General features: G+C 39.5%; 1 protein-coding gene across 1 annotated transcript in view; it reads left to right on the top strand.

Annotated features, from left to right (window-relative positions):
• Positions 1–12073: 12073 nt before the first annotated feature.
• Positions 12074–26631, top strand: part of LOC309852214 (uncharacterized protein) — a 96355-nt gene continuing 81797 nt past the window's right edge. The window contains 23 exon segments of the mRNA XM_082708516.1: positions 12074–12153; positions 12358–12400; positions 14009–14248; positions 14841–14984; positions 15071–15227; positions 17386–17413; positions 17510–17624; positions 17709–17801; positions 17930–17993; positions 18868–18966; positions 19058–19161; positions 19361–19499; positions 20679–20806; positions 20808–20819; positions 20823–20852; positions 20855–21037; positions 22145–22315; positions 23515–23824; positions 23935–24002; positions 25598–25685; positions 25768–25885; positions 26236–26359; positions 26456–26592. Coding sequence (XP_082564642.1) covers positions 14039–14248; positions 14841–14984; positions 15071–15227; positions 17386–17413; positions 17510–17624; positions 17709–17801; positions 17930–17993; positions 18868–18966; positions 19058–19161; positions 19361–19499; positions 20679–20806; positions 20808–20819; positions 20823–20852; positions 20855–21037; positions 22145–22315; positions 23515–23824; positions 23935–24002; positions 25598–25685; positions 25768–25885; positions 26236–26359; positions 26456–26592 — 2522 coding nt within the window. The 5' untranslated portion in view covers positions 12074–12153; positions 12358–12400; positions 14009–14038.

Raw genomic sequence — 26631 nt, 5'->3', positions numbered from 1 at the left:
AGAGGATTTAAGAGGGGTGAAAATTAATTAATAAGGAATATTTAACACAGGCCATGATGAAGACTAATGAAATATCCTGCCGAGAGCAAGCATTTATTATCAAATTTTAATTAAACTCTGTAGAGTTAACCTATTGACCTCAAAAGCACAGGGCAATTGCTTTATTACTCTGTCTCCTAACTATTTAAATAACTGCTTATATAGAGAGTTGGGAGTGGACTTCATTATGTAAGGGGGGATTATCCTGGGGTCCCTGATTAAAGCAGCAAGGATTTAGAGTCACAGAAACTCTGATTAATATTCTTTCTCATCGTCCTCACAGATTAGGTGATTTATAGACTTATTTCCTTTCTCACAACAAAGCCACCCAGGAAGATCCAGAAATGCTTATAATACTCTTGTCTTTCCTTTCATTGAGATGTGGGAGCTGTTCATAACTTACTGATGTTGGATATGAAAATCCAAATGGGACACATGCAGACAGGAGACCATCTCCAAGAACAACTTTGAATTAGGATAAAGAGGCAATTTATGTCTGACTCTTCCCAAACAGTAACACTAGGACCTACTGTGATGGGAAGAAACTGAGACTAGAAGGAGACTATGGGCTGTCACAAAGGGCAACCTTGAGATAACCTATAGATAAACATACTTAGAGCATACAAGTAATGAACTAGGCAGAGATGGCCATGCCCTAGTATTTTTGGTATCCAGCCAGATATCATTACACTAATAAAATCAAAGAATCTATAATAAGGCCAGATTCTTTATTTCCTTATCTTCTAAGGACTTCAAGACCATGGTTACTGAAAGCAAGTACTAGTACCACTCACATACTGATATTTGAAAATACTATGAATCTCTTTCCTCAACTCAGTTCATATCCAAATATATCAAGAACAAAAGAAATCTTGAAATCCCTCTCTTCTGAAGCATCACCTCCCCTTCTCTATTATTTGTAAATCTCTCACTATGAGACTGAAATCTTTGGCATCCTGAAAGATATTTAACCTCCTATTAAATTCCTAGTAAATATACTTATTTCCACTACATCCTAGCCAGCATTAAGGAATAATCAGCTGAGAACGCATCTAAAGAAAGAGATCTCTTGTGATCTCTATGCCTGAAGGGAAGGAAAGGGGGAGATGTAAAAAGTGCACCTACAAAAGCCATTTGCCTAAACGCAGGCCTGACCCTGGGTATCAAGATGCCTCGCACCCTTCCTCATGAGGCTAGAGATTGTGTGAGCCTCAGCATCAGGGGCTTTCAAATTTAGCATGCATCAGAACTATCTAGAGGCCCTGCTAAAACACAGACTGGGGGGCACCACCTCCTGAGCTTCTAACTCAGGAGGTTAGAAGGTATAGGTATAGGCTGGGCCCCAAATATTTGCATTTCTAACAAGTTTCCAGGTGATGATAATGTAGCTAGTCCAGAACACACTCTGGAAACCACAGTTCTACATTATCACCAATTCTTTCAAAGAGGAATTACACATGATAATCTACAGCCCTGCATTTACAAGTTCAGCTAAACCTCTCCGGGCCCACCATGTAATAAGTACTCAAGAGATATTTGTGGGACACATAACAATTCAAGAAGAATTTAATCTGTGCCAGGCACTGGGCTAGACATTTTACATTTATCACCCCCAAAAAATAAATAAATAAACCTTAAAGCAAAGGATATTTAAGTACCTTTTTCTCAGTAATTGACAGAAAAAAGAAATCAGTAAGAAGACTTCTGTTTCCAGGAAAATAGAGTTGACCTACTTTTTCCTCCCACTAAGTGCAACTAAAATCCCTGGACATTATATATATATAAAACTAACACAAAAAATTCTGAATGGTGGATAGAAGAAGATGGACTAGGTAAGTTCCCTGGGTTTTCTTTTTGCCACATATCCCCCAGACTAAGGAGCTGAAGAAGCAGACAACATAGAAACACCAACAGGCATAGACAAAAAAGCCCCATAAAACACCTACTCTCCCTAGCCAAAGAATAAAATGGACAGCCTAACTAGGTTGGTTTAACATTCAAAACTCAATGTAATTCATTATAGTCCCAGAATAAAAGTGAACATTATATGATCATCTCACTAGATGCAGTAAAATGATCTGACAATATCCAGCACCCATTCACTATTTAAAAAAGAAAAACTCTCAGGGCGAATGGGTATCTCAGTCGGTTGAGTGGCTGAGTCTCGATTTCACCTCAGGTCGTGATCTCAGGGTCCTGGGATTGAGCCCTGCATCTGGCTCTGTGCTCAGTGGAGAGTCTGCTAGAGGATTCTCCTTCTCCCTCCCCCTGTGCCCACACCCCCACCCCCGCTCATGTGTGCTCTCTCTAAAATAAAATAAATTTTTAAAAATCTCAGCAAACTACCAATAAAAGAGGACTTTCTCAATCTGTGTAACAGGCACCTATTAAAAAAACAGCACAGGGGCATCTGGGTGGCTCAGTAGGTTAAGTAGCTGCCTTCAGCTCAGATCATCATCTCAGGGCCCCAGCAACCTGGGAGCCCTGGGCTCCCTGCTCAACAAGGAGTCTGCTTCTCCCTCTGCCTCTGTCCCTCCCCCTGCTTATGTGTGCTCTCTCTTTCTCTCTCAAATAAATAAAATCTTTACAGAAAACAGCACAACTAAAATATCATGCTTAACAATGAAACAGTGAAGACTTTTCTACCTAAGACTGGGACTAAGGAAATGATCATCACTTTCACCATGTCTAGCCAACTACATTGGAGGCCCTAGCTAATGCAATAAGAGGGAAAAAAAGACATAGAGATTGGGAAAAAAAAATAAAAGAGGTAAAACTGTCTTTATATGTAGATGACAAAATTGCATAAAATATTTCAATAAGTCTACAAAAAACTACTTAATTCAAGAAGTAAACTGAGCATGTGTCAAATTGTAAGGTCAGTATATAAAAATAAGTTTTATTTTTATATTTATATTGACAACAAAAAACTGGAAATTGAAATTCTAAAAATCAATAATATTTACAATAGCATCAAAGAAATCACAAAATACTCTAGGAATAAACTTAATAAAAACATTTTTTTAAACCTCTACATTGTAAACTATAAATCACTGCTGAGAGAAAGTATAGGATATCTAAAATTATACATATGTGTGTGTATATATATATATATGGGTGTATGTGTATGTATATATATACATACACATGGAAAGAAGGGGAAAGAGACACAATTGTTTTGGATTAGAAGACCCAACATCTTAAGTGTGTCAATTCTCTCCAAATTGATCCAAATATTTAATGTAACACAAAAATCCCATCAGGCATTTTTTTTTTGAGAAATTGGCAAGCTGATATTAAATGCATTAGAGAGAAGTAAAAAGTTGAAGGAGTTACTCAATTGTTTTAAAAACTTAAAATAAAGCTACTCTAACTAAGACAGTGTGGTACTCGCATAAAGGTAGAAAAAATATAGATTGCTGGAATAGAATAGAGAGGAATAGAGATCTTAAAAATAAATCCACTATATATACACTACCAAATGACTTTTTACTAAGGTGCAAATGCAATTCAATGTAGAAAGGGAAATCTGTAAAAAATGATAATCAATTAGACATCTGTATGAACAAATAATAACTCATACAATATGCAATTAACTCAATTCAGAAAACAAACCTAGAGGCAAATCCTAAAATTATAAATCCTCTAAAAAAAATGTGGAAAATATTTTTGTGATGTGTGCAAAAACTCTTAAACAGAACACAAGTACTAAATAAAGAGGAAAAAATGATAAAATCTCCTCTTCAAAAGTAAAATTAAAACTACTGCTCACCAAGATCCAAAAGACAAATCACAAGCTGGGAGAAAATATATGCAATATATAAATCCAACAAAGAACTTTATTGTATCTATGAGAACACATACAAAACAATCCAGTAAAAATGGGCAAAGGAATTTGACAGATACTTTCAACAAGAAGGTATGTGAAGGTCTAATAACCACATTAAAAGATGTTCAGTATCACTGGTCAGGAGGATACAGTTTAAAAACCATAAAGAAATTCCACTAGACATCCATAAGAATGGCTAAAATTATAAAGATGGACAATGACAAATGCTGGCAAGGATGCTAGACAACACATCTCTCGTGTATTACTAGTATTTAGTGAAAATGTAAAATGGTACAACTATTTTTGAAAAATTGTTTGGTCATTTGTTATACATTAAATACACTTCCAGACACCTTTTTATCTGTCAATTCTACTCTTTGGAATTTAACCAGAAGAAATGAAAGATGCATTCACAAAAAGGTAAGAATATCCATCAGCAAAAGAACAGATGAACAAAATACACTATATCCTCTTAATGAAATACGATCACCAATAAACGAAATTAACTACATGCAAAAAAAAGAGATGAGGGGCACCTGAATGGCTCAGTCGGTTAAGCATTTGTCTGTGGCTCAAGTCATGATCCCGGGGTCTGAGGGTCGAGTCCTAAGCAGGGCTCCCTGCTCAGCCTGCTTCTTTCCTCTTCCTCTGCCCCTCCCCTGCTTGTGCACACACTTGCTTTCTTTCTCTCTCTCTCTCTCTTGCTCTTTCTCTCAAATAAATAAATAAAATCTTTTTTAAAAACCCCACAGATTAATCTATAACATTTCTCTTTGGCGTAAGTGCTATGAAAGGCAAATGATTTCCTTTGTTCAAAGATGAGATAATTACAGTTTTGTATAGAGAGGCAGAGATTCCTTTAGTGACTGTAATTCCGCTGCTTTTCCTCACTGGAGGGAGAGAACACATAAATCCTTAGGGCAAAGGGAATCTTAGGAATTATAAGCTAACTTCTGACATGAGCTCTTAGAGCAGAAGGATCATTAGATAAGAGTAATTTAATGCTGACCCAGGCTTAATTGTAAGCAGATACTAGCAAGAAAAGCAAGGACAAGGAATAAGAGCCAGACTTTGGAAGGGCTTTTACTCTAAGTTAAATGAGTTGTCACACAACAATTGTGTTAAGAGACAGCTAAACACTGGAGAAGTTTGGAATATACAAATAAATGGGCTTTAGCAAAAATCTATCTAGACGTTCAGTTTTCTTATTTGTATTGCCCATTAAAACTCTTCATTGTTATTTTAAATAAGGTTTTCCATTTCCAGGGTTACAGCTCAAAGAAAACAAGTGGAAAATGTATTATGCTAATCCTATTCTCAAATTCAAGTGAGTGTCAGGTATCAACCACTGACCACATAATCAGAGCACCACCATTTAACAGGTGGCCACTCAGCTAAATTACAGACAAAGTAACTGAATGGACATTTAAGTTATTTCCAACATTTTGTTATTAGAAGAAGTGCTAAATATACAACCCTTGACATATCTTCCTAGTTCACTGTGCTTCTGTAAAAAAAAGAATAAGAGGGGAATTTGCTGCAATTTCACATTTCAAAAGAAGCAACATATTGCCCAGGAATTCTACACCCTTACCCAAGCCGTATGAGGGCATCCACTCTCCAACACCACCATTTGCTACGAAGAAACTGTTCTATTTGTTAAGCTGATGGGTGAGATATACCAGCTGTTATCTGATCTTGCAACTCCTGAGGTTGAGTGTGTTATCAACTTTATTGGCCATTTGTACTGCCATCTCCGTGAACTGTCCACTTATATCTTTTTGGCTATCTTTTTCTATTTGCTTATACTCTCTTTCTTCTTGATTTGAAGGATATGTACACAACTTCTACTACATTCATTATTGGGCTTTGTTTTAATGCTTAAGGCTTCAATTCACCTCAACTTATTTTTATAAATGGTGTCAGGGAAGGACCTACCATAATTACATTGCTAACGATAAATCTCAAACCCACCTTAGTCCTTCTTTTCCCCCCTGTGATTAAAACACCACATTTATCATATTTTAAATTGCCATACATGCAAGAACCTATCTTTGGACTATATATATTATGTTCTACTGATCTACTCGTCTTCACCTACACTAATACTATACTGTTTTAATCACCATATTCCTAAACTTGTTTAATGTCAGATAGGGTGGTTTATCGCTTCATTGTCTCGTGAAAGCTCACTCATTATTCCCAGAAATTTCTGTTCTTTTACTATGAACTCTGAAATTTTAAGGCTCCATCGAGTTTTCTCTCTTTTGTCTAGTACTTCCAAATCTGTTCCCTTTCCATGAGAAATATTACCGCCCAGTGTCAGGAAATTCAGTGTAATTTTAGTTGTCTTGAGATGATTCCTGAACACCTAAAATTATTTCTATTTCACCAGCAGCAAGCAGTCAATCTTCAACCCTAATACTTCTTGATTATATCTCCTTCTCTTCTTTTCCAAGAGCTGCTGGCTTAGAGCAGGTTCTCAGCTCTCCCAAAATAGTACAGCTGTTTAAGTGGTTTCTTTATCTCTGCTTCATTCCTCCAATTCACCTTCCATGCTGCTACCATACTGTGTTTAAAATACAAATCTTATAATGTCATTTCCTTGGTTAAGACTCCAGTGATATCCCATGACTCACAGCAATAGAGCCCTATTTTTTACACTATTTGAGTGAGCATAGCCAATATTTTTTAAATATTTTCTGTGTTTCCAGATGCTCTACATATATTTTTCACTGAATACTCACACTAGTACTGTGAGATGGTAGAAAGTCATTATTTTCCTTTGACAGATAAACAAACTGAGGCTTAAAGGGATTAGGTGACTTCCCTAAAATCAAACAAAATAACATCTGATTAAACTGATATTTAAAACACTGTACACATCATAAAAAGTATGCTAGCCAGTTTGTTGTCTCTAAAACCTACCTATTAAAAAAAGGCTTTCATATTGGATTTTTACAGTACCTACCACTTGTTTTTTAAAAGCTAAATATAAAATAAAATAACTCAGAGAAGTTAAAAATAAAGGTATAGGAAAAGATCACCCATCTAGATGCTACCAAAAATAAAATATAGCAAAATGTTAGAAAAAATAGAATTTAAGACAAAATATATTAAATGCAGCAGGGGTGATTTATATTTAATTTTTAAAAGACACAATTTGGGCACCTGGGTGGCTCAGTGGGTTAAGCCGCTGCCTTCGGCTCAGGTCATGATCTCAGGGTCCTGAGATCGAGTCCCGCATCAGGCTCTCTGCTCAGCAGGAGCCTGCTTCCCTTCCTCTCTCTCTGCCTGCCTCTCTGCCTACTGTGATCTCTCTCTGTCAAATAAATAAATAAAATCTTTAAAAAATAAATAAATAAAAGACACAATTTACCAGAAAGTTAAATGATCACAAATTCCTATGGAATTATTAGAGGCTATCTTTGAATTATACAAAGAAAATCTTAAAGATCTGAACAACAGTAGTGGAGTTTAACTTTGGCCTACTAGAGAATTTACCGACCAAATAAACAAAGCTAAAAACATAGATGACTGAATAACACAAATAACAACCTCAATTGTCGAGATAAATATTAAATTTTGTACATTTTGTACATGCTATCTGAATTTTCTTATTACTTACACACACAATGAGAAACAGAAACATACACGTACAAAAAACATCCCTCATTCCTACTGGGTCTACCAGGAAATAAGCTGAGCACACATACATACACACACATACAATGAAAAGAATTAACAGCTGAAAGAGAACCCTTCCCCCATGCCTAAATTTATTCACCTGAAAATCTAAAAACCAAATGTACCTTAGATAATTTGGGGTTTGAAATGGAAATGGAAATTTTAAATTATAACTGAAGGACAAGCAGAGTACCACCTATCAACCTGTGGGATGAATTCAGCCAAAGTAGTTACCAAAGAAAAATTTATAATCACAAATAAACTTGTAAGATCATATGAAAGAATGAGAATAAATGAAACTTTCAATTTAAGATGTTGAATACAGACCAGTAAAATAAGCCTAAAGAAATAAAAGAAAGGAATGGATGAGATTAAAAGCAAATACAAAGTAGGAGAAACAGGAGGGAAAAAAGTTATTTGGCAAAACTAAATTTAAAAGACCAACACAAAAGACAAAACTTTAGCAAATACGATTTGGAATAAAAAGAACAAAATTAAACTATGTAGAAGAGGAATAAAGAATACAGTGGAATCATTTAGGTGGTTTTCAATTATAAAAAGATAGGCACAACAAAAGTCAAAATATTGGGATGCCTGGGTGGCTCAGTAGGTAAAGCCTCTGCCTTCCGCTCAGGTCATGATCTCAGGGTCCTGGCATCGAGCCCCACATCGGGCTCTCTGGTTGAGAGGAGCCTGCTTCCCCCCAGCCCCACCTGCCTCTCTGCCTTCTTGTGGTCTCCCTCTCAAATAAATAAATAAAATCTTTTTAAAAAACTATTACAAGAGTAAGTAAAAGATTCCTTCTCCAAAGAGGCTATGAAGGAACTGTACCAAATGTTTGCAGAACAGAGTACTCATATTCTAAACACAATTCTGCAGAAAATAGAAAGAGGAAGCTACTTATTTTACAAGACCTAGCATGATGCTGATATCAAAACCAGAAGAGGACAACATAAGAAAAGAAAACCATGTCATAGTCCCATAATGAACTCAGATGCAGAAATCCCACATAAAAAAAAAATTAGTACACTTGATCAGCAGAAAATTAAACAATGTTATTTCTATAGGTTTCATTTCATGAATTTTAGCAGTACAAGTGAGGAAATCTCCTACAAAATTCTCTACCTTTATAAATTTGAGGAGAAAAAAATAATCTCAATAAATGCAGAAGAAAAATCCAATGCATTTTTAAAATTTTTTTTTAAATCCAATGCATTTTTAAAGACACAATTCACCATTTAAATAGAAGTTCAGTGGTTTTCGTAGATTCACAAAGTTACACAATCATAACCACTATCTAATTTCAGAACATTTGGTCACCTCAAAAAGAAATCCCATTACAGCCACTCCCCAGTCTCCCCTCTCCAGACCATTCTCCTCTACTTTCTGTCTCCATGGATTTGCCTGTTGTTGACACTTGATAGGTAAGGGATCGTCAAATATAAGTGCACTATGTCTGTCACTTCAGCACAATCTTTTTGAGGTTCAAGGTTCATCCGTGCTGTAACATGTATCAGTACTTGACTCCGGTTCCGGCTGAAGATTACTCCCTCATGTAGATAGACCACATTTCATTTATCCGTTTGCTTGTTGGTAAACATCTGGATTGTTTCCACTTTTTTGGCTATTATGGATGATGGTGCTATGAATACCTGTGTATGAAATTTTGTGTAAGTGTATGTTTTCAATTCTCTTCGTCAAGTATCCAGGAATGAAGCAGTTTAATTCATGTATATGACTAAAATAACTGGCAAACTAGATATAAAGTATACAGTAAATATCACACTTGAAATGTCAGAGACAACCCAATTAACGCCAGGAACAAAATAAGGATAATTTACCTTGTCTAGGGTATAAGTAACCTAGTGTTATTATTCAGCATTGCCCTAAGTGTCTCAGAAAATGCAATTAGAAAAAGAAAATGAATAACATAAAAGTTATAAAAGAAAGAAGACACAAAATTGTGATTATTTGTACATACTACATCAAAACCCCAAGAGAATCACATAAACCGTCTGAAGTGATAAGGAAGCTCTGCAAGGGGGTCAAATGAAAGATACCGAAAAACCACACATCTGTTAAGGACTGAGTTTGTATGTAACAGAAAATCTGAATAAATGGTGCCTTATTAATATCAGTGGTTCATTTTCTTCTTCACATATTAAAAGTCAACTCACAGATATCAACACTGTCTCTGAAATTCTCTTGATCTTTCTTTCAAGGCTACAGCTCCACCATTACATCTGTGTTCTCCACCGAAATGGGGTGAGAAGGGAAAGGGACAGATAGTTACCAGTGGACTCTGCTCCCTTTTCTGGAAGTCCCACCCAGCAACCCCTGCTCACACTTCCTCATTAGCCAAAACAGTGTCACACGGCTGCCCTACGCTGCAAGGCATCTGGGAAATGAAGGAAGGTGGCATACGACTGCCACAGACAGACCTGAGGTTCGGTGCCACATGCCACTAATAACCAAGTAGGATGGATAATCAAGAAAATAATTCCATTTGCCATAGCAACAAAACACTAAAAATGTATACAAAAGAATGTTAGAATTGTCAAAGACAAGTTTAAAATAAGTGAATAATTAGGGAAAATGTGCCCTACCACATATCAAAGCAAATGTGCTTTTGGCTCAGAAACAATGGTACAAAGTACAGAATTCAGAAACATTACATTCACACACACATACATACAGCTAGATTACACAAATACAGCTAGTTTACAAATGTCAATATCTATTTTTAAAGCATTACACTGGAAATGCAGAAGAACATGTTTATGGCCCTAAATCCTTCAATTAGAGAAGGCCTTCTTTTAAAATATGCAAAAAAAAAAAAAAAAAAAAACACCAAAAATACAAATGAAAAGTATGTGTAACTTTGACTACATTAAAATTTTAAAATTTCCCTAAGACTGAGATGCCAAAACAAAGTTAAGATCACTATTAGACCAGGAGAAACCTTCTGGAATTTGTACAAAAAAGAAATGATTATAATCTAGAACAAAGAGAATTCTACATAGAAATTTTTAAATGAGTGATATCAAAATAATCCAGGAAATAGAGTAGTGGGTTGGAGTATATACAAAACTAGACTATGAGCTGATAATTAGTAATACTGGATGACAACTACAATGGGTTCATACACAATTTTCTCTATTTTCGTGTATGTTCTAAATTGTTGCTTATTTTGGTTTATGTACTAAGATGGAAAATTATCTTAAGAGTACAGAATGAAAAAAAAACAAGTTGGTAAATATGTAAACTATGATACTATCTCTAACATATTTTAAACATCTCGTTATGTATTTTCTATGGGCTAATCTCCTTAGGCCAATTTCATTAATTTATGTTTTCCCAAATATAACTTAGTTAAGGGCACAGAAAAGGTCTGGAATATTACACACCAACCTGGTGTAACTGGTCACCTCTGGAGAGAAGGGAGCTACCTCCATTGTGAGTTCATCAAAGGGGAATTCTAGCCTCACGTCCAAGGCTTTAATTTTTCACGTAATTCAAATGCAAGAGATTACAGGACTACACATATTTATCAAAATTCATAGAAACGGAACCGTTCTGTGTCCTGTCTGTGACAGTGGCTACAAGAATCCATTCATGTGTAAAAACTAGAACCATGCAACAGAGAAAGGGAATTTTACCGTCAAGGTCAAAAGTGTTTTAAATAGCACCAAAAAATCTCATACAATTGCCGACTAAAGAGTGAATTTTTGCTGCATATAAATTAAACCCCAAAGTACTGAAAAGGAAAGATCTTAATTTTTAAAAAACAATCATACAATACTCTATTTTAAAAGGGTGCAAATTATATCACTGATATGAAAATTACCTTCAATATAATTTTTAAGTAGATTACAGGACAAATAGGTACTATAATCACGTATATAGCATGATGCCACTTAGACATCTTTATCTTATTTTATCTGTGCATACTGGGATTATAGACAATTTTTCTCTCTGCTTAACTGTGGGGTTTTTTTTTCCTGAAATGAAGGCATACGATTCTGTATTGAACTAATGTTCTTCACTGTTGAGGGGGTGGGCACTGGGCCGATGGTGGGGGCGCAGAGGAGACTCTCCTCCCTCCTAGGCGCTGCTGCCCAAGGCCAGACCCCAACGGTGAGCCTTGGAAGTGCCCCAGGGGGATGAAGTGCAGGCCTCCTGTGGAAACAAATAAAGAGAAGAGGATACGGTCTGACAGCAATGTGTCGCTGAGAATCAGATCCCTGGGTTACCACAGGTATGTGTAGAAGAGTTTGCCAGCTCGAATATAGCTCATGGGAACGGACTCTGAGGCCCCACCAGGCACGGTCAAAGATCACCTTCCCAGCATACTAGAAAGCATTCTCTGCCGGCAGATTGGTCCCTGTCAAATTATTTATAGGAGATTGATTCACATACTCAAAATGATATGAATACTTCTAATTATATCCAAACATGCCAAATGTCAGTACGAATTATGCCGAGGGTCATGTTGCCAAATGCCCTCCCTGACAAAAGCGAGAGGCCGCGGCGTCAGCACACTCATGCCTACATAAGCACGGGGGCCCCGCCTGCCGCATCTCCACCGAGAACCAGAGGTGAGTGATAGGAACCTTGGGGCTGAAAGGACCCCCAGGGACAGGAAGATCTGACCCGGTGGCCCACCTCTGGGCATGAAACTGTCCCTCCCCAGTCTGATTTTTATCTCCACAGAGCTGAGCTTTAGAGCAGGGCAATATAATTCTGTCACTGTTTTACCAGAATGTCAGAGCTTCGCTAATAAGAGACCTGTCGTTTTACAGTGTCAGCCACTTCTGAACCTGCGATTCATCTGGAACTCCCAAGGTAAGCCTCTGCTTTCTGGGCGTGTTGATGACACAGGGCATTCGGGCTAATGAAGAACTCTTAATTGGGAACAACTCTTAATTGTATACCATTTCCATGTTCCTGCTCTCACCTGAGTAGCCAGGGCTTCCAAATGACTGCTTGTGCATGCTAGGAAAATGCGGCTCCAGGACGCCTTCTCCACTCTCCCCTGGCCTGAGTTCCAGGGTTGAAGGACCATTTGGGACAGAATGAATTCTGACAGTGCTCCTGCAAAGCACTAACCCTTAGACATCTTATGGGTATCTTTTTAAACACCCTGGAAAAATCCTTTTAAAAAATGAAAAGACAAACATCTTGTGACAACCATAATGTTTTAGTTACTTTTGATGATTCATTGTTATTTGTTTCTTTAGAAAGTTTGATTATTGCTCATCTAAAAGGTCCCCGGTGATACACCCACAGAGTGCTGAATACTGTGCCTTATTTAGGAGAGGTCCTGGCCCTTCCCCAAGTAATTTACACCTGAAAGGAAAGGACAGACTCAACCAATCTAACACGCCAATTCTGCAGAAGCCTATCTATCCATCAGAGGACAATGGTTTACATGTGATGAACCCTTACATTTCTCTCTTCTTTTTACTGATGGAAAGAACCGAAGCCTGGGGAATGTATGTGGGAAGAAGGGCCCTCTTCAGGCTGAAGCTCTCATTTCTCTGTGGTTAGATCTGTTAACTGACAGTTGACATCTCTCACGCAAAAAAATAAAGTGTCAAAAGAGATTGTGGAATTAGGCAACACTAGGTCTCTTGGTAACAGGCCAAATGACAAAACCACACGGTATTAGGAATTTATTATATGGTTCTTTTAACAACCCACTGAGAGATTTAATACTAAATACTAACATATACTAAATACTAAAAATAACCCAAGCCTTGGGGCACCTGAGTGGCTCAGTGGGTTAAGCGGCCAACTCCTGATTTCAGCCCAGGTCATGATCTCAAGGTGATGAGATCGAGCCCCACATTGGGCTCTATGCTCAGCAGGGAGTCTGCTTGAGATTCTCTCTCTTCCTCTGCTCCCCACCCCCAAATAAATAAATCTTTAAAAATAATAATAATAACACGAGCCTTAAGAGGAAAAAAATGGCCAATTAAAATGGTAAAGCAAGTTTTTGAAGCTTTGAAAATATCAAACTTGCTCTGCACAAGACAAAACTTCTCTCCTGACTATATGACAGTCCCAGTATATGGCAGGTGCAAACACCATGCTGAAGAAAAACTAGGGATTAAAGAAAGACAGCTGCTAGAGAACAATCCACCAGCTGCAGAGACTGTGACAGTGCAGACATTTAAACATGCAAGAATTCCACTGTAGGCACATGGCCCCAGAGTATCAAGGTATGTGATCCCAGAAGGAAATCTGCAAATTACTAAGAATGAAGCCCTCCAGTCACAACCTCATGCCTGCCCAGTCCATTGGCCTGTGTGAGGACACGGGTCAAGGGCAGCCTGGGGGAACACTGACAGCCCAAGCAATGAGGGTGCAACACCTCTTTCATGACACATCCTAGCTCACAGGTATAACTTCCGACTGCTGTTTCTCTCTCTGCCCCATTTCCTTCCCAAGACAGAATCGTCTGCTAAATAAACCACAGCCATGAGCGCGAGCTCGGATGCTGAGATGGCGGTTTTTGGCGAAGCTGCTCCCTTCCTCCGAAAATCGGAAAAGGAGCGCATCGAGGCCCAAAACAAACCCTTCGATGCTAAAACATCGGTGTTTGTCGCAGAGCCCAAGGCCTCCTACGTGAAGAGCACCATACAGAGCAAGGAAGGAGGGAAAGTAACTGTGAAGACAGAAGGTGGGGCAGTAAGTAAACACACCGGGAGAAAACACTCCCAACTGTCTTCCTGCGTCTCCTCATTCACGGTGAAGCTCTCCTTGCTGGGAACCTCAGCCTCCTGCCACCACAGACACTCTCCTTGTCTGTTATGGATGCCTGATTTAGATGGTGAAGAAGGGTCCCAGCTGTCACCTCGGGTCCCCCCTTTCCACCTATCCACAGGACTCTGACACACTGGAGTCAGCCGCCACCATATCCCTGAACTCCCCACTTCCCACTCTAAACCCCAAGTTTGGGGGTTTAGAAACAGAAGTTGGCTTCTGTTGGCGAAGTACTGTTATTCACTGAGCTAAATAATGTATTAGTTTCCCCATTCCTTCCCCCCAGATTGGATGGGGGAAGAAAAACCATCTTTTAAAAAATGTAGTATCCTAGTTCATCATAGGAGACAGATTTTCTTTGCATCAGACTCTCAAACAAATATACTTTCATCCCTTTATTTAAAGAATACTAAATAAATGAAAGATGTCAGTAATTACAGTTTTATAAGCAAAGCAAACAGACAAACCAACTCTGTCCCACCATTAATACAAAGTGGTCTTTCACTTTACTTGCCAGACTCTAACCGTCAGGGAGGACCAAGTCTTCCCCATGAACCCTCCGAAATACGACAAGATCGAGGACATGGCCATGATGACCCACCTGCATGAGCCTGGAGTGCTGTACAACCTCAAAGAGCGTTACGCAGCCTGGATGATCTACGTGAGCGTCCCTTCAGCATATCTCTATTCTGTCTATCTCTCTGGGTAAAGACAAGATCCACATGTCACATTTTCTGGTTTTCTCAGACCTACTCGGGCCTCTTCTGCGTCACCGTGAACCCCTACAAGTGGCTGCCGGTGTACAACCCCGAGGTGGTGGCCGCCTACCGAGGCAAGAAGCGCCAGGAGGCCCCGCCCCACATCTTCTCCATCTCCGACAATGCTTACCAGTTCATGCTGACCGGTGAGTGGGTGACGCAGCTATTTATGTCCAGATACCTGGAAAGAGAACCTTTAACAAACAGACTCTGTCTAGCCCTTGATTATAATAATACATCGCAGCCACACGGGGCTTCACCATGTTCACGGAACTCCCAGAGATATAGTGTCATCCACATTTCAGAGAGGAAAGGGCACTGGCCGAGCTCACTGACCTGCCCAGCTAACCCATCCAGTAAGCGGGAGCCAGGCAGAAACAATCAGCAGACCTCTGTAAACGCATCTGCCACTCTCCCATAGGTTTTAATTTCTGATTTCAACAGGAGAAAAGTTCAAACCCATTATTTTAAAATAGGCACATCCACAGCAATCAATGAAAACGGTTACCAGCTACAGCTGGAAAGTTTTGTGAATTCTTACCTCCATGGTTAAACGACACAGCAAATAGTGTGAGCCTTTGGCGTAGAAAGAACTACCACTTTCCTCTCAATGATTCTGAAGCATTTTCCTATTACAACAGAAAACAAAAATACCTCTTCCTCTGAAAATATTTTTGAAATTGTTTCAAAATCTGTTATTCCTGTCTTTTCAAAGCATAAACAAACAGATCTGATAGACATTACAGGCCCAAGTATAGCATCAAAATCTTTTATCTTCACATACCAAATGTACTGCCTTTGGAAATACTCCAAATTCCGGAATTTCCTGTTGTTCCATAGGGTTTTGGAAACTGAGAGGGTTTGGTTCTTTTCTGGGTTTGGTTTGTTTTGCTGTACTTGTTTTTAAGCTGTGTGTTAAAGGAGAAGAAAGAAGAGAAAGGAATAAAATAGGAATCTTCCATTATAAATTGGCCAGCAATTCCATAAGGATTTCATGCCAGGAAACTGTTCTTTCGTTGTCAGCAGAAGCTAGCTACCTTCCAGAAATGATCCATGGGCTGGCTCGTTTCAGAGGCTGTAATACTCAGCAGCTGCACTCACTCGGCTCTGTACACCATCACCCCTACACCAAGGTCTCCACTCCCCAACGTTGGGACTGCTCCGAGTTCAAGATCACTTACGGCTTGCAAATGTGATCTGCATATAAAACCATGCTAAACTGTGGCCTCTGACCTGGTTCATCTTATTTTAGCTTTGCCAAAAGAGACTAGAACTTTGTTTTCTTATCAGTGCTCCCGTGAGATATGATAGGATCTTTCATAATTTTTCTGCTATTGGAAAAAACCCACTTGAGTTTGTTCTAAGGTCTCCATTTACTGCTCTGAATAAATTCTCTGAAGTCTACATCCACATCGAAATAACATCCAGATTTGTATCTATTTCAATGACAGATTTTTAGGTTTGAGAATTCATTCAAACAGAATTAGAGATGTAACATATCAGATAATTGATATAAATCCAAAACATCAGTCATATAACTAGTAAAAATGTCTGTTTTTGTGATTTAGGAATGTACATGAAATTAAAAGGAACGTAAGACTAAATGAACACATTTATAATTCCAGACCCCTTCCCTATTTAGTGTTACCAGCACTCAAATTAGTCATGTTAAGAGCTGGGAGGAGAGCAAGTAGCAGAAAAATATATAAAGTTGAAGTCAAAAGACCTGAATATCTTTGACCTTAGTAAGCTACATAATTATTCAAAAAGTCACTGATTCCTCTGTAAGTCTCCTCTTCTTTATCTGTTTGTTAAATAAAAGAGTTGGCATTGATAATTTCTAAGATCCCTCATGAGTTCAAAATTCTATAATTCTTACTGAAGTACTGATAGAGGAAATTATAGGATGCCTGAGATTTTCTTTAAAATAATCCAGAGACAATGGAATGGGAGTATAGAGGATATAAAATTGGCCAAATGGTAATAATTGTCATAGCTGTATGATAGGAACATGGGGTGCTCCCTATGTTACTGTCTCTACTTAGTATCTGTTTGAAATTGATCATCACGAAGTCTTTAAAAATTAATAAGATACAAAAGGAAACCCATGATAGCCTGTCATTGTCACAAATTTTACTCCAAGAACCAAGGGCTCTTTGGGGACTAACCATAAAACCAAAATCATAGGTAACATCTTCAAAATGTTAAAAGAACAAGCTGTGTTTGATCTAAACTGACTCATTAATCTTTATATTGAATTTTTTTTTTCTTTTTTAACTGATGGTCTTGATTTCTCTTTTACAGATCGGGAGAACCAGTCCATCCTGATCACGTACGTGATTCTTCCCTTCTCTGGTTTTGATTGTCTTAGATATAGACAATGTGAGCTCTAATATTTCTGATCTCTTCTCTGGTCTCTGTTTGACAGCGGAGAATCTGGTGCAGGGAAAACTGTGAACACCAAGCGTGTCATCCAGTACTTTGCAACAATTGCAGTCACTGGGGAGAAGAAGAAGGAGGAACCTACCCCTGGCAAAATGCAGGTGGGTCTGCGGCCAGACTCTAGACTCTCAGGGCTCTTGGAAAGTCTGGAGCCCCAGAAGTAAGGACTGCTCTTGCCTTTGCAGGGGACCCTTGAAGATCAAATCATCAGTGCCAACCCCCTACTGGAGGCCTTTGGCAATGCCAAGACCGTGAGGAATGACAACTCCTCTCGCTTTGTAAGTCTCCTGGTCACAGAGGGATCTTCTCTGCCCTTCCATGCCAGAGAATACATATCCGGATTATCATTTCAATTGCATCCTTCTGTGTGTTTCAACTTTTCTATACGAATCTTTCTCTTTTCAAGGGTAAATTCATTCGAATCCACTTTGGTACTACAGGGAAGCTGGCTTCTGCAGATATTGAAACATGTGAGTAACAGGATGACTAAAAATCCAAAAAGAAATGAGTGATTTCATGTGCAGGATATTCAGAACACTTGGCATGTGCCAAGCCTGTTGCCAGTGTTGCCCATGAGCTAATACCAGACTTATCCATAAACCCGCTGTGTGCTCTGTCAACCTCAGTGCAGACTGATAGTTCTGGAGCACATTCTGAAATTCCTGCCACAGAAGGAACTCTGATATTCTTTCCAGGACAAACACTAGGGCTACATCTGGATTCCTGCAAGTCACCTATAGGCTTATAGTACTTCTCTTCATCTGAGCTTTGGAAGATACTTCTAAGTAATTGCTCACCACAAAGTCTCAGGTGACATGAGGAAGGAGGAAATATTACAGATCAATTATAATCCAGAGGTCACAGGTCGCCCATATTAAAAATTTATTTTTACTGGAGCAGACAGGTTTCTGTCTCTACTCTTAGATGCTGAGAAACTTGCACAGTTGCCATATGTATTTGGAATTCTTACATGCAGCAACAAGAGGATCAATCATCAGGCAGAAATGTCAACAAAGTCTAACATAATTCCCCCAGTTTTAGCAAAGACACTGAGGTTCATTTGGTATTTCAGCAGCACTGGGGCATGGGGGTCTCTCAGTCAGTTGAGCATCTAACTCTTGATTTTGGCTCATGTCATGATCTCAGGGTCGTAAGATCAAGAAGCCCTGCACCAGGCTCTGCACTGAGTGAGGAGCCTACTTAAGATTCTCTCACTCCCTTCTCCCTCTGCCCCTCCCCCTCCCTCTCTCCCTTCCCTCCCTCTCTCCTTCTCCCCCCTTTAAACAATATATATTTAAGTTGTATTGATTTTTTTTCTAATTTAATATATATTTCTATTTCCAGATCTTCTAGAAAAGTCTAGGGTTACTTTCCAGCTGAAGGCAGAAAGAAGCTATCATATTTTTTATCAGATCACTTCCAATAAGAAGCCAGATCTGATTGGTAAGGAAGAACTTAAATTCACAGATAAACATTATTAGTTCTATTAAAAATTTCTAATGTAAAATGTATACCCTCAACCGTATGTACCCAGAAATGCTCCTGATCACCACCAACCCATATGACTATGCCTTCATCAGTCAAGGGGAGATCACAGTCCCCAGCATTGATGACCAAGAAGAGCTGATGGCCACAGATGTAAGTCTCACACACACACACACACACACACACACTCTCTCTCTCTCTCTCTCTCTCTCACTCTCTCTCTCTGAAAAAAATTTCATTAAGTGCAAAAATAGCCCACTGTAGGTGTGGTTATTCTACAATACTGTATAAATTCTCCAAAATAAGTCAGTGTCTTCTGCCCTAACATTTATCCTGTCATTTTTCCTGGCAGAGCGCCATTGACATCCTGGGCTTCACTCCTGAAGAGAAAGTCTCCATCTACAAGCTCACGGGTGCCGTGATGCATTATGGGAACATGAAGTTCAAGCAGAAGCAGCGTGAGGAGCAGGCCGAGCCGGATGGCACCGAAGGTCCCAGATGAACCTTCTTCTGGGTCTGAATTAAAGATTATGGCAGGAAAAAAAGTCTATTCTAAACTCACATCTCTGTCACAGCTAAAATTCTGGAGGGCATGTACATATTTACACACACCACACACTTTCCTCCCCATCTTTCCTCTCTCGTGTGTCCTAGCTTTATCATTTCTAAGTAGCCCAAATAAGTTAAAATGAACCCTAACAGGTGCTTAGAAAGACATATCTAAAAAGCACAGCTGGGGCCAGATCATGAGAGAAAGGAAGAGAGAACACAGTGCTCCTGCTCTGCTAAGGCAACGGTGGCCGCATACCTGAGACAAGTTGGCATATTAGCCTACTTCAGCACTGGCTGGCCCACTAGTGCCTGGACAGACAAGATCTGCCTGACAGAGCAGGGGACAAAGGACATCCCTAGACATCTGTGCACATCTGTGCTGTCTATATATAAACCCGCAGGCACTCTAGGCCGTCAGATAAACAAAGAACTGAGAAAGAAAAATCCTCTGTTCCATGTGTGGAACATAAAGGACCTACCAAGGAAACTGAAGTTACCTGCTTCTTGAAGCCTTTCTGAAACCCTCCTCCCCCAGCTTGATATAATCTCTCCCTCCTCTAAACTTGTCAGCAGTTTCTGTGGTATTGGACCTGTGGCATTTATGTTACAGTCCTTGGCAGAATTTCAGAAAGAGACTCTGAAGGGGGCACATAGTGAAATTTAATACCCACATCTTCAGATAATGAAACTGAAAAAGTGGATTTAAACTGGGAGGAACAAAACTGGAATCAGGACCCAAATATTGTCACTTTTATCTCTCCTTAACAGCAAATATTAAGATGTATTTATCTCTTGCCTCCTACCACACCTAATGTGCCTGCCTTAAGAGCAGGTCCTATGGCTCTTGGCTTACATAAAGTGTTGCCATATACACTGGACATATGTTAACTGTTGATGAATTTCTCAAAAGCTGCTTGCAATAAATCCCCAAAGACCAATGTACCTGACTATTTACTAGCAAGCATGTGCTCTGATGTACAGGGAACCTCATCTGACCTTCTACAGAATTACTCAAAACTTTTTATTTAAATAATAAAGAAAATGGGTTGGAGAAACATAGAAAATTGGGTTAAAGGGGATATCCACCACTAAATGTTTCTTGAATTTTGTCTCTGCAGTGGCTGACAAGGCAGCCTATCTCCAGAGCCTGAACTCTGCTGACCTGCTCAAAGCCCTCTGCTACCCCAGAGTCAAGGTCGGCAACGAGTACGTCACCAAAGGCCAGACTGTGCAGCAGGTGAGTGTGTGACCTCAGTGAATGATACCTATCCCAGGCCTTCACAACATGTCTTCAGTAGCACCAACAATCACTACCCTGTCCACAAAGGTATACAACGCCGTGGGCGCTCTGGCCAAGGCCGTCTACGAGAAGATGTTCCTGTGGATGGTCACCCGCATCAACCAGCAGCTGGACACCAAGCAGCCCAGGCAGTACTTCATCGGGGTCTTGGACATCGCCGGCTTTGAGATCTTTGATGTGAGTTGTCTTCATATTAACAAAAAGTGAGAGAAAAATACCATGAGCTCTGATACACTAGGCATTCCTGTATATTTATGGTGTCCACACTGCTTCCTCCATCAGCACCCAGGACAGCAGTGACCTCCCACACAACTAGGCAGTAACGGAAACATAATGACAACCATCACTGGCATTTGTGGAGGAGTGAGGGTATTTCTGGACTCCACTAAGCACTTTAATATGCTCATTTAATGATGCCTCATTTAATCTTCCAAACAACCCATGAAAGGTAATGAATATTACTACTAATTACATGTGGATAAACAAGAGCCACAGGGAAGTGAAAACCCTTGCTACAGATCCCACAGCCCTTTAAGGCAAAGCCAGGACAAGAGCCCAGACATGTAGACAGGGCATCTCCAGTGGAGGAGGAAGCACACTGGTCATAGTCTCTCCTGTCCCAGGCTCATCGAACATGCACTATTTCACCTCCAGGGCATCTGCTGTAGCATGGGTAAAAGGCAGGTGTAAATTAGTACAAAGATTCCTTCAGGTCATCAGGTCCCTACTTTGACAGACCCGGCAAGAAGAATAGCATCTAGATGTTTGAGATGGAGAGGAGAAAAACTCGCCTATTATTCCACTTTGTACATCCACTAAAAGGTTGCAGCATAAGCTTTCCTTATTCTGTGACAGACAAGAGTGAAAACGAGAACTTTATCCTGAATTGGAGAGTGGGATGGTAAAAGAAGTCTTTCCAATAAATTGCCTTCACCCTTAAAACCAAACCATATCTCATGGGACCATGGTTGTACTTTCAAGGTATGCTTTTGCTATGCAAGCTTACAGCTCTAAAGAGGTCGATTCTACCAGAAGTCTTGCTGTATAATTGACACCTGTGCCTTTAAATAATGCCCAGAATTCACAATAAAGGCTCATGTCAAAAAAATTATCATTTTTTTCCCTTGGGACCTCTGAAAGACCAACAATTAGTTTAATTTTATTTCTTTACTGGATTCCATATTTTTTTTCACTAAAAGAATTTTTCAGTTTTTCAATAAAAGAATTTTTCAGAATTTTATTGCTAAAAAACCCACTTAATGTTGAAAATTTTGTTTTATTTAGTTCAACAGCCTGGAGCAGCTGTGCATCAACTTCACCAACGAGAAGCTGCAACAGTTCTTCAACCACCACATGTTCGTGCTGGAGCAGGAGGAGTACAAGAAGGAGGGCATCGAGTGGACCTTCATCGACTTCGGGATGGACTTGGCTGCCTGCATCGAGCTCATCGAGAAGGTCTGTTTGACTTTCTTCATGTTTTGTTAAGTAGGCTCCATGCCCAATGGGCAGCCCAACTCGGGGCTTGAACTTACAATCCTGATATCAAAACCTGAGCTGAAATCAAGAGTTGGACACTTAACTGACTGAGCCACCCCAGCACCTTGCTCTGTTTGACTTCTAAAGGAAAGACAGAGTGCAAGGATAACTTTCCCAAGTGTCTGAAGCAATTCTAGAAAGTATCACGGTGATCTTACATAGAAGGATATCAGAATAAACAGAATTTTTGTTTAGAACTAACTTCCTCTTCTCAACTTCTGCGTATCAAGGATCAGAGTGGCAGCAGACACCTGGGTGGCTCAGCAGTTAAGCATCTGCCTTCAGCTCAGGTCATGATCCCAGGGTCCTGGGATCAAGCCCCACATCTGGCTCCTTGCTCAGCTGAAAGCCTGCTTCTTCCTCTACCTCTGCCTGCCCGTGTGCTTGCTCTCTCTCTCTCTCTGACAAATAAATAGATAAAATCTTTAAAAAAAAAAAAAAAAGAAGAAGAAGAAGAATTAGCGTGTTTAGTTTCATTCTGTTCTAACCAGTTTTGTCCTAACAGCAACTCAAACCTGGTTTTAAAGCAGCTCTGAAAACTCAATTGAGATGATCATCTCCACCAGCAGAACTACCTCACTAGCTCTGAATCTATCTCCATCGCAATCAAAGACATCAGCAACATAAATAAATCTTTTTTTCTAGATAAAAATTAGTACACATGTAACTCAGCGAGAACCTCTATGACCCAAAGGGGATTAAATACAGAAAATGTCTTAAATAAGGTTTGGATTATTTATATTATTCAACTACTGCATATAAAGTAAACATCACTCTAAGTCAGTAAATCACTTTCATAACAAAATAAAAGTGACAGTAGATTAATTCAATAAATAGGTAAAATGTGTGATAACACAGAACATTTTAACAAAATGCCCATACATGCTATACTGACTGTTTGTATTCTGCTCTTCTTTTACCTGAAAGTGTGCTCCAATGATAATGAAAGGATTTCTTTGTGGGCTATGACTTGGTTCATTATATATAAATATATATATACATATAAATATATATATTTATCTATCTGGCGGTTCTGATAATTCAATCAGATACAACCACCACGTCTGCATCTTTTGGGAAAGAGACATTGACACTAATGTCCACCTTTCTAAATTCAGCCACTGGGCATCTTCTCCATCCTGGAAGAGGAGTGCATGTTCCCCAAGGCCACAGACACCTCCTTCAAGAACAAGCTGTATGACCAGCATCTGGGCAAGTCGGCCAACTTCCAGAAGCCCAAGGTTGTTAAAGGCAAGGCCGAGGCCCACTTCTCTCTGATCCACTATGCCGGCACTGTGGACTACAACATTGGTGGCTGGCTTGACAAGAACAAGGACCCTCTGAATGACACTGTGGTTGGGCTGTACCAGAAGTCCGCAATGAAGACTCTGGCCAGTCTCTTTTCCACCTACGCAAGTGCTGAAGCAGGTACTTTCTGTGCCCTTAAACTAAATCAAGCCCATTCCCACCAAATGTCAATATAACATTCCAGCCTCTAGGATTCTGCTCTAATTGACAGATTGTTCTTTCTACCTCAGATAGTGGCGCAAAGAAAGGTGCTAAGAAGAAGGGTTCTTCATTCCAGACGGTGTCAGCCCTTTTCAGGGTAAAGTACCAATTTCACCCAAAAACTCTATTCGGTTTCTATAAATTATCATAATTAAGGGTTCAGAATAAATCAGGAGAGAGTGGAATCTTCAAATACTCACTCTTATCATGATAGAACCAAGCAATACTTCTCTTACAGGGCCAGATGCTCTACCCATTATTCTTTATTACGATCATCTAATGTGTTCAGTAATGCCGAAACAGCCTTAGCAGCTTTCATATTATGTAATCAGGCTGATTTTTAAAGAAGCATAGCTGAACTTCAAAGCTGTACCCAAGGAAAGCTGTTATCTTTATTCTACTAATGTTGCCCTTCAAGAACGCTCCTGAGTTCTTTGACAATGAACCAGAGACACGCTCTTTAGCACATCCTTCCCTCAATATATATCTTTGTCCTCTGACGTGGATTTAATTTTTTATAATGGCAGAAAATCCTCTAAAACCAAGACTAATGATTTATTTGGATGATTAAGGTACAAAATATCTCTTAAGATTAAAATAACAAATAATTTTACTACAAGTAATGTGATTTTGTTACATAGCTTAACAACTAACTCTTCCGAAGGGAAATGTGTGAAATGTCTGGGCCACAGCTGCTTTGTCAGAATGTGCATGGTTAAATCTCATTCCTTTTAAAACTGAAGACTATAACCTGTCACTAGAGGAAGACTGGCCAGTTCTTTTTCTTTTTCAATACCAATCTGCCTTATCTCACCAAGTAGGCTCTTGCTTCATAAACTTATCCTTGCACATGTCTTCAAGAAGAGAAGCCCACAGTACTTACTTTGTTTCCTAATAGTTAACTGAGATATGAAAGAAGAAAAAAGCAACTGTGCCTTCTCAAAGACTATTCCTAAGAAATATTGAGAAATAGTTACATGTGAGTTTTCTATAGTTGAGTAAGACAACATCATCAGTCATAAGCAATTACTTTATTTTTGAAATAACATCCCCTAGATGCTTCAGGCTGTGGATCATTTCCAGGCACCCAAGATCCACCCATGCAAGATTATACAGTCTCGTGATTTTAGGCTCATCAAAAAAAAAAAAAAATTACAAACAAGATGTCACAGGTTCCATGGAGAATAATAACCTCAAGGAAGGAATGGCAAAGGTGGGACAAGGGCTAGCTTAGGTTCCCAGTGTCAACTACAACTGTGAAAATTACTAGCACTGAGAGAGATGAAAGAGAATTTAAGAGGTAATCTCAACTCTTTTCAGATTAAGGTCCAGAAAGACAAGTGGGATTTTACAGTCAAGCAGCTCATCAGAATGAGACCACAGATTCTGTCTTCTGATTCCCAGGCGAGAGCAATTCCTATGCATCAAGGCTATGGGATTTGCAGTTTGTTTAGAGAATAGATCCTAACTGTTATAAATGAATACCCTGGAGACCTGCATTTCTTCCCAACACTTGGCCTTGTGACTAACTGGCAGTCTAGAACTCTGAAGACCTTAAAAACACAGAGCAGTTGAAGCCTCAGAGGCTTATACCTCACAGTTAAGGAAGTGCGTAGGTTCACTCTGAATAATTACAAAAAAGCAATCTGAAAGCAAACTTCCTCATCAAGTCCCTTCTGTCTGGCTTTCTAGGAAAACCTAAATAAGCTGATGACCAACCTGAGAAGCACTCACCCCCACTTTGTACGCTGCATCATCCCCAACGAAACCAAGACTCCAGGTAAGACCCATCTGATGCCTGAACAAGCTCCAGGGTGCTTGCTTTAGACCATGAAATGAGGCATGTGTGTTCTTCCTCTCAGGGGCCATGGAGCATGAACTTGTCCTGCACCAGCTGCGGTGTAATGGGGTGCTGGAAGGGATCCGCATCTGCAGGAAGGGGTTCCCGAGCAGGATCCTTTATGGGGATTTTAAACAAAGGCCAGTGTCTCTTTGTTGTATTTCACTGAACGCTGTGAACATTCTATCATCTTAATTGTTGTCCTCTGTTCATCGTATTTCATGTGCCCTGCTTAGTAAATGCTATAAAATTAAGAAGTCAGGTAATATAGTCTTCTGGCAGTAGGACAGGATGAGAGTTCGAAGAGGTGGTATTTCTTATAAACAGGAAGGACGCATGCATTAAACTACAGAAAAATCACACTGTGTTACTATCTGCACCTGAAGGACAGCTGGATTTTTTTACTTTTTCTCTCAGATTTTTGTGGTCATTTGGTTGCCCCATATAATCATACCTCGCTAATCATTCTTTCCTTTGTTTGACTGAACAGATACAAAGTTTTAAATGCAAGTGCTATTCCAGAAGGACAGTTCATCGACAGCAAGAAGGCTTCAGAGAAACTTCTTGCCTCTATTGATATTGACCACACCCAGTATAAATTCGGTCATACCAAGGTATATCTGTCATTTATTCCTACCTGCTCCATGCCCTTCTTCTATTTCTGTGTCTCCTGTACCATGGGGAAGACTCGGGATTCTCGTTTTTTCCAGGTTTTCTTCAAAGCTGGACTTCTGGGCCTTCTGGAAGAAATGAGAGATGAAAAGTTGGCCCAGATTATAACAAGAACTCAGGCCGTCTGCAGGGGATTCCTAATGAGGGTCGAGTATCAGAAGATGTTGCAAAGGAGGTAACAACAGTGCAGATTATCTGCACTGTAAAGTCCCTA

Source organism: Mustela nivalis (genome assembly GCF_964662115.1).
Source record: "Mustela nivalis genome assembly, chromosome: 17".
NCBI classification, from domain to species: Eukaryota; Metazoa; Chordata; class Mammalia; order Carnivora; family Mustelidae; genus Mustela; species Mustela nivalis.
This window is presented reverse-complemented; position numbering and strand designations above follow the sequence as displayed.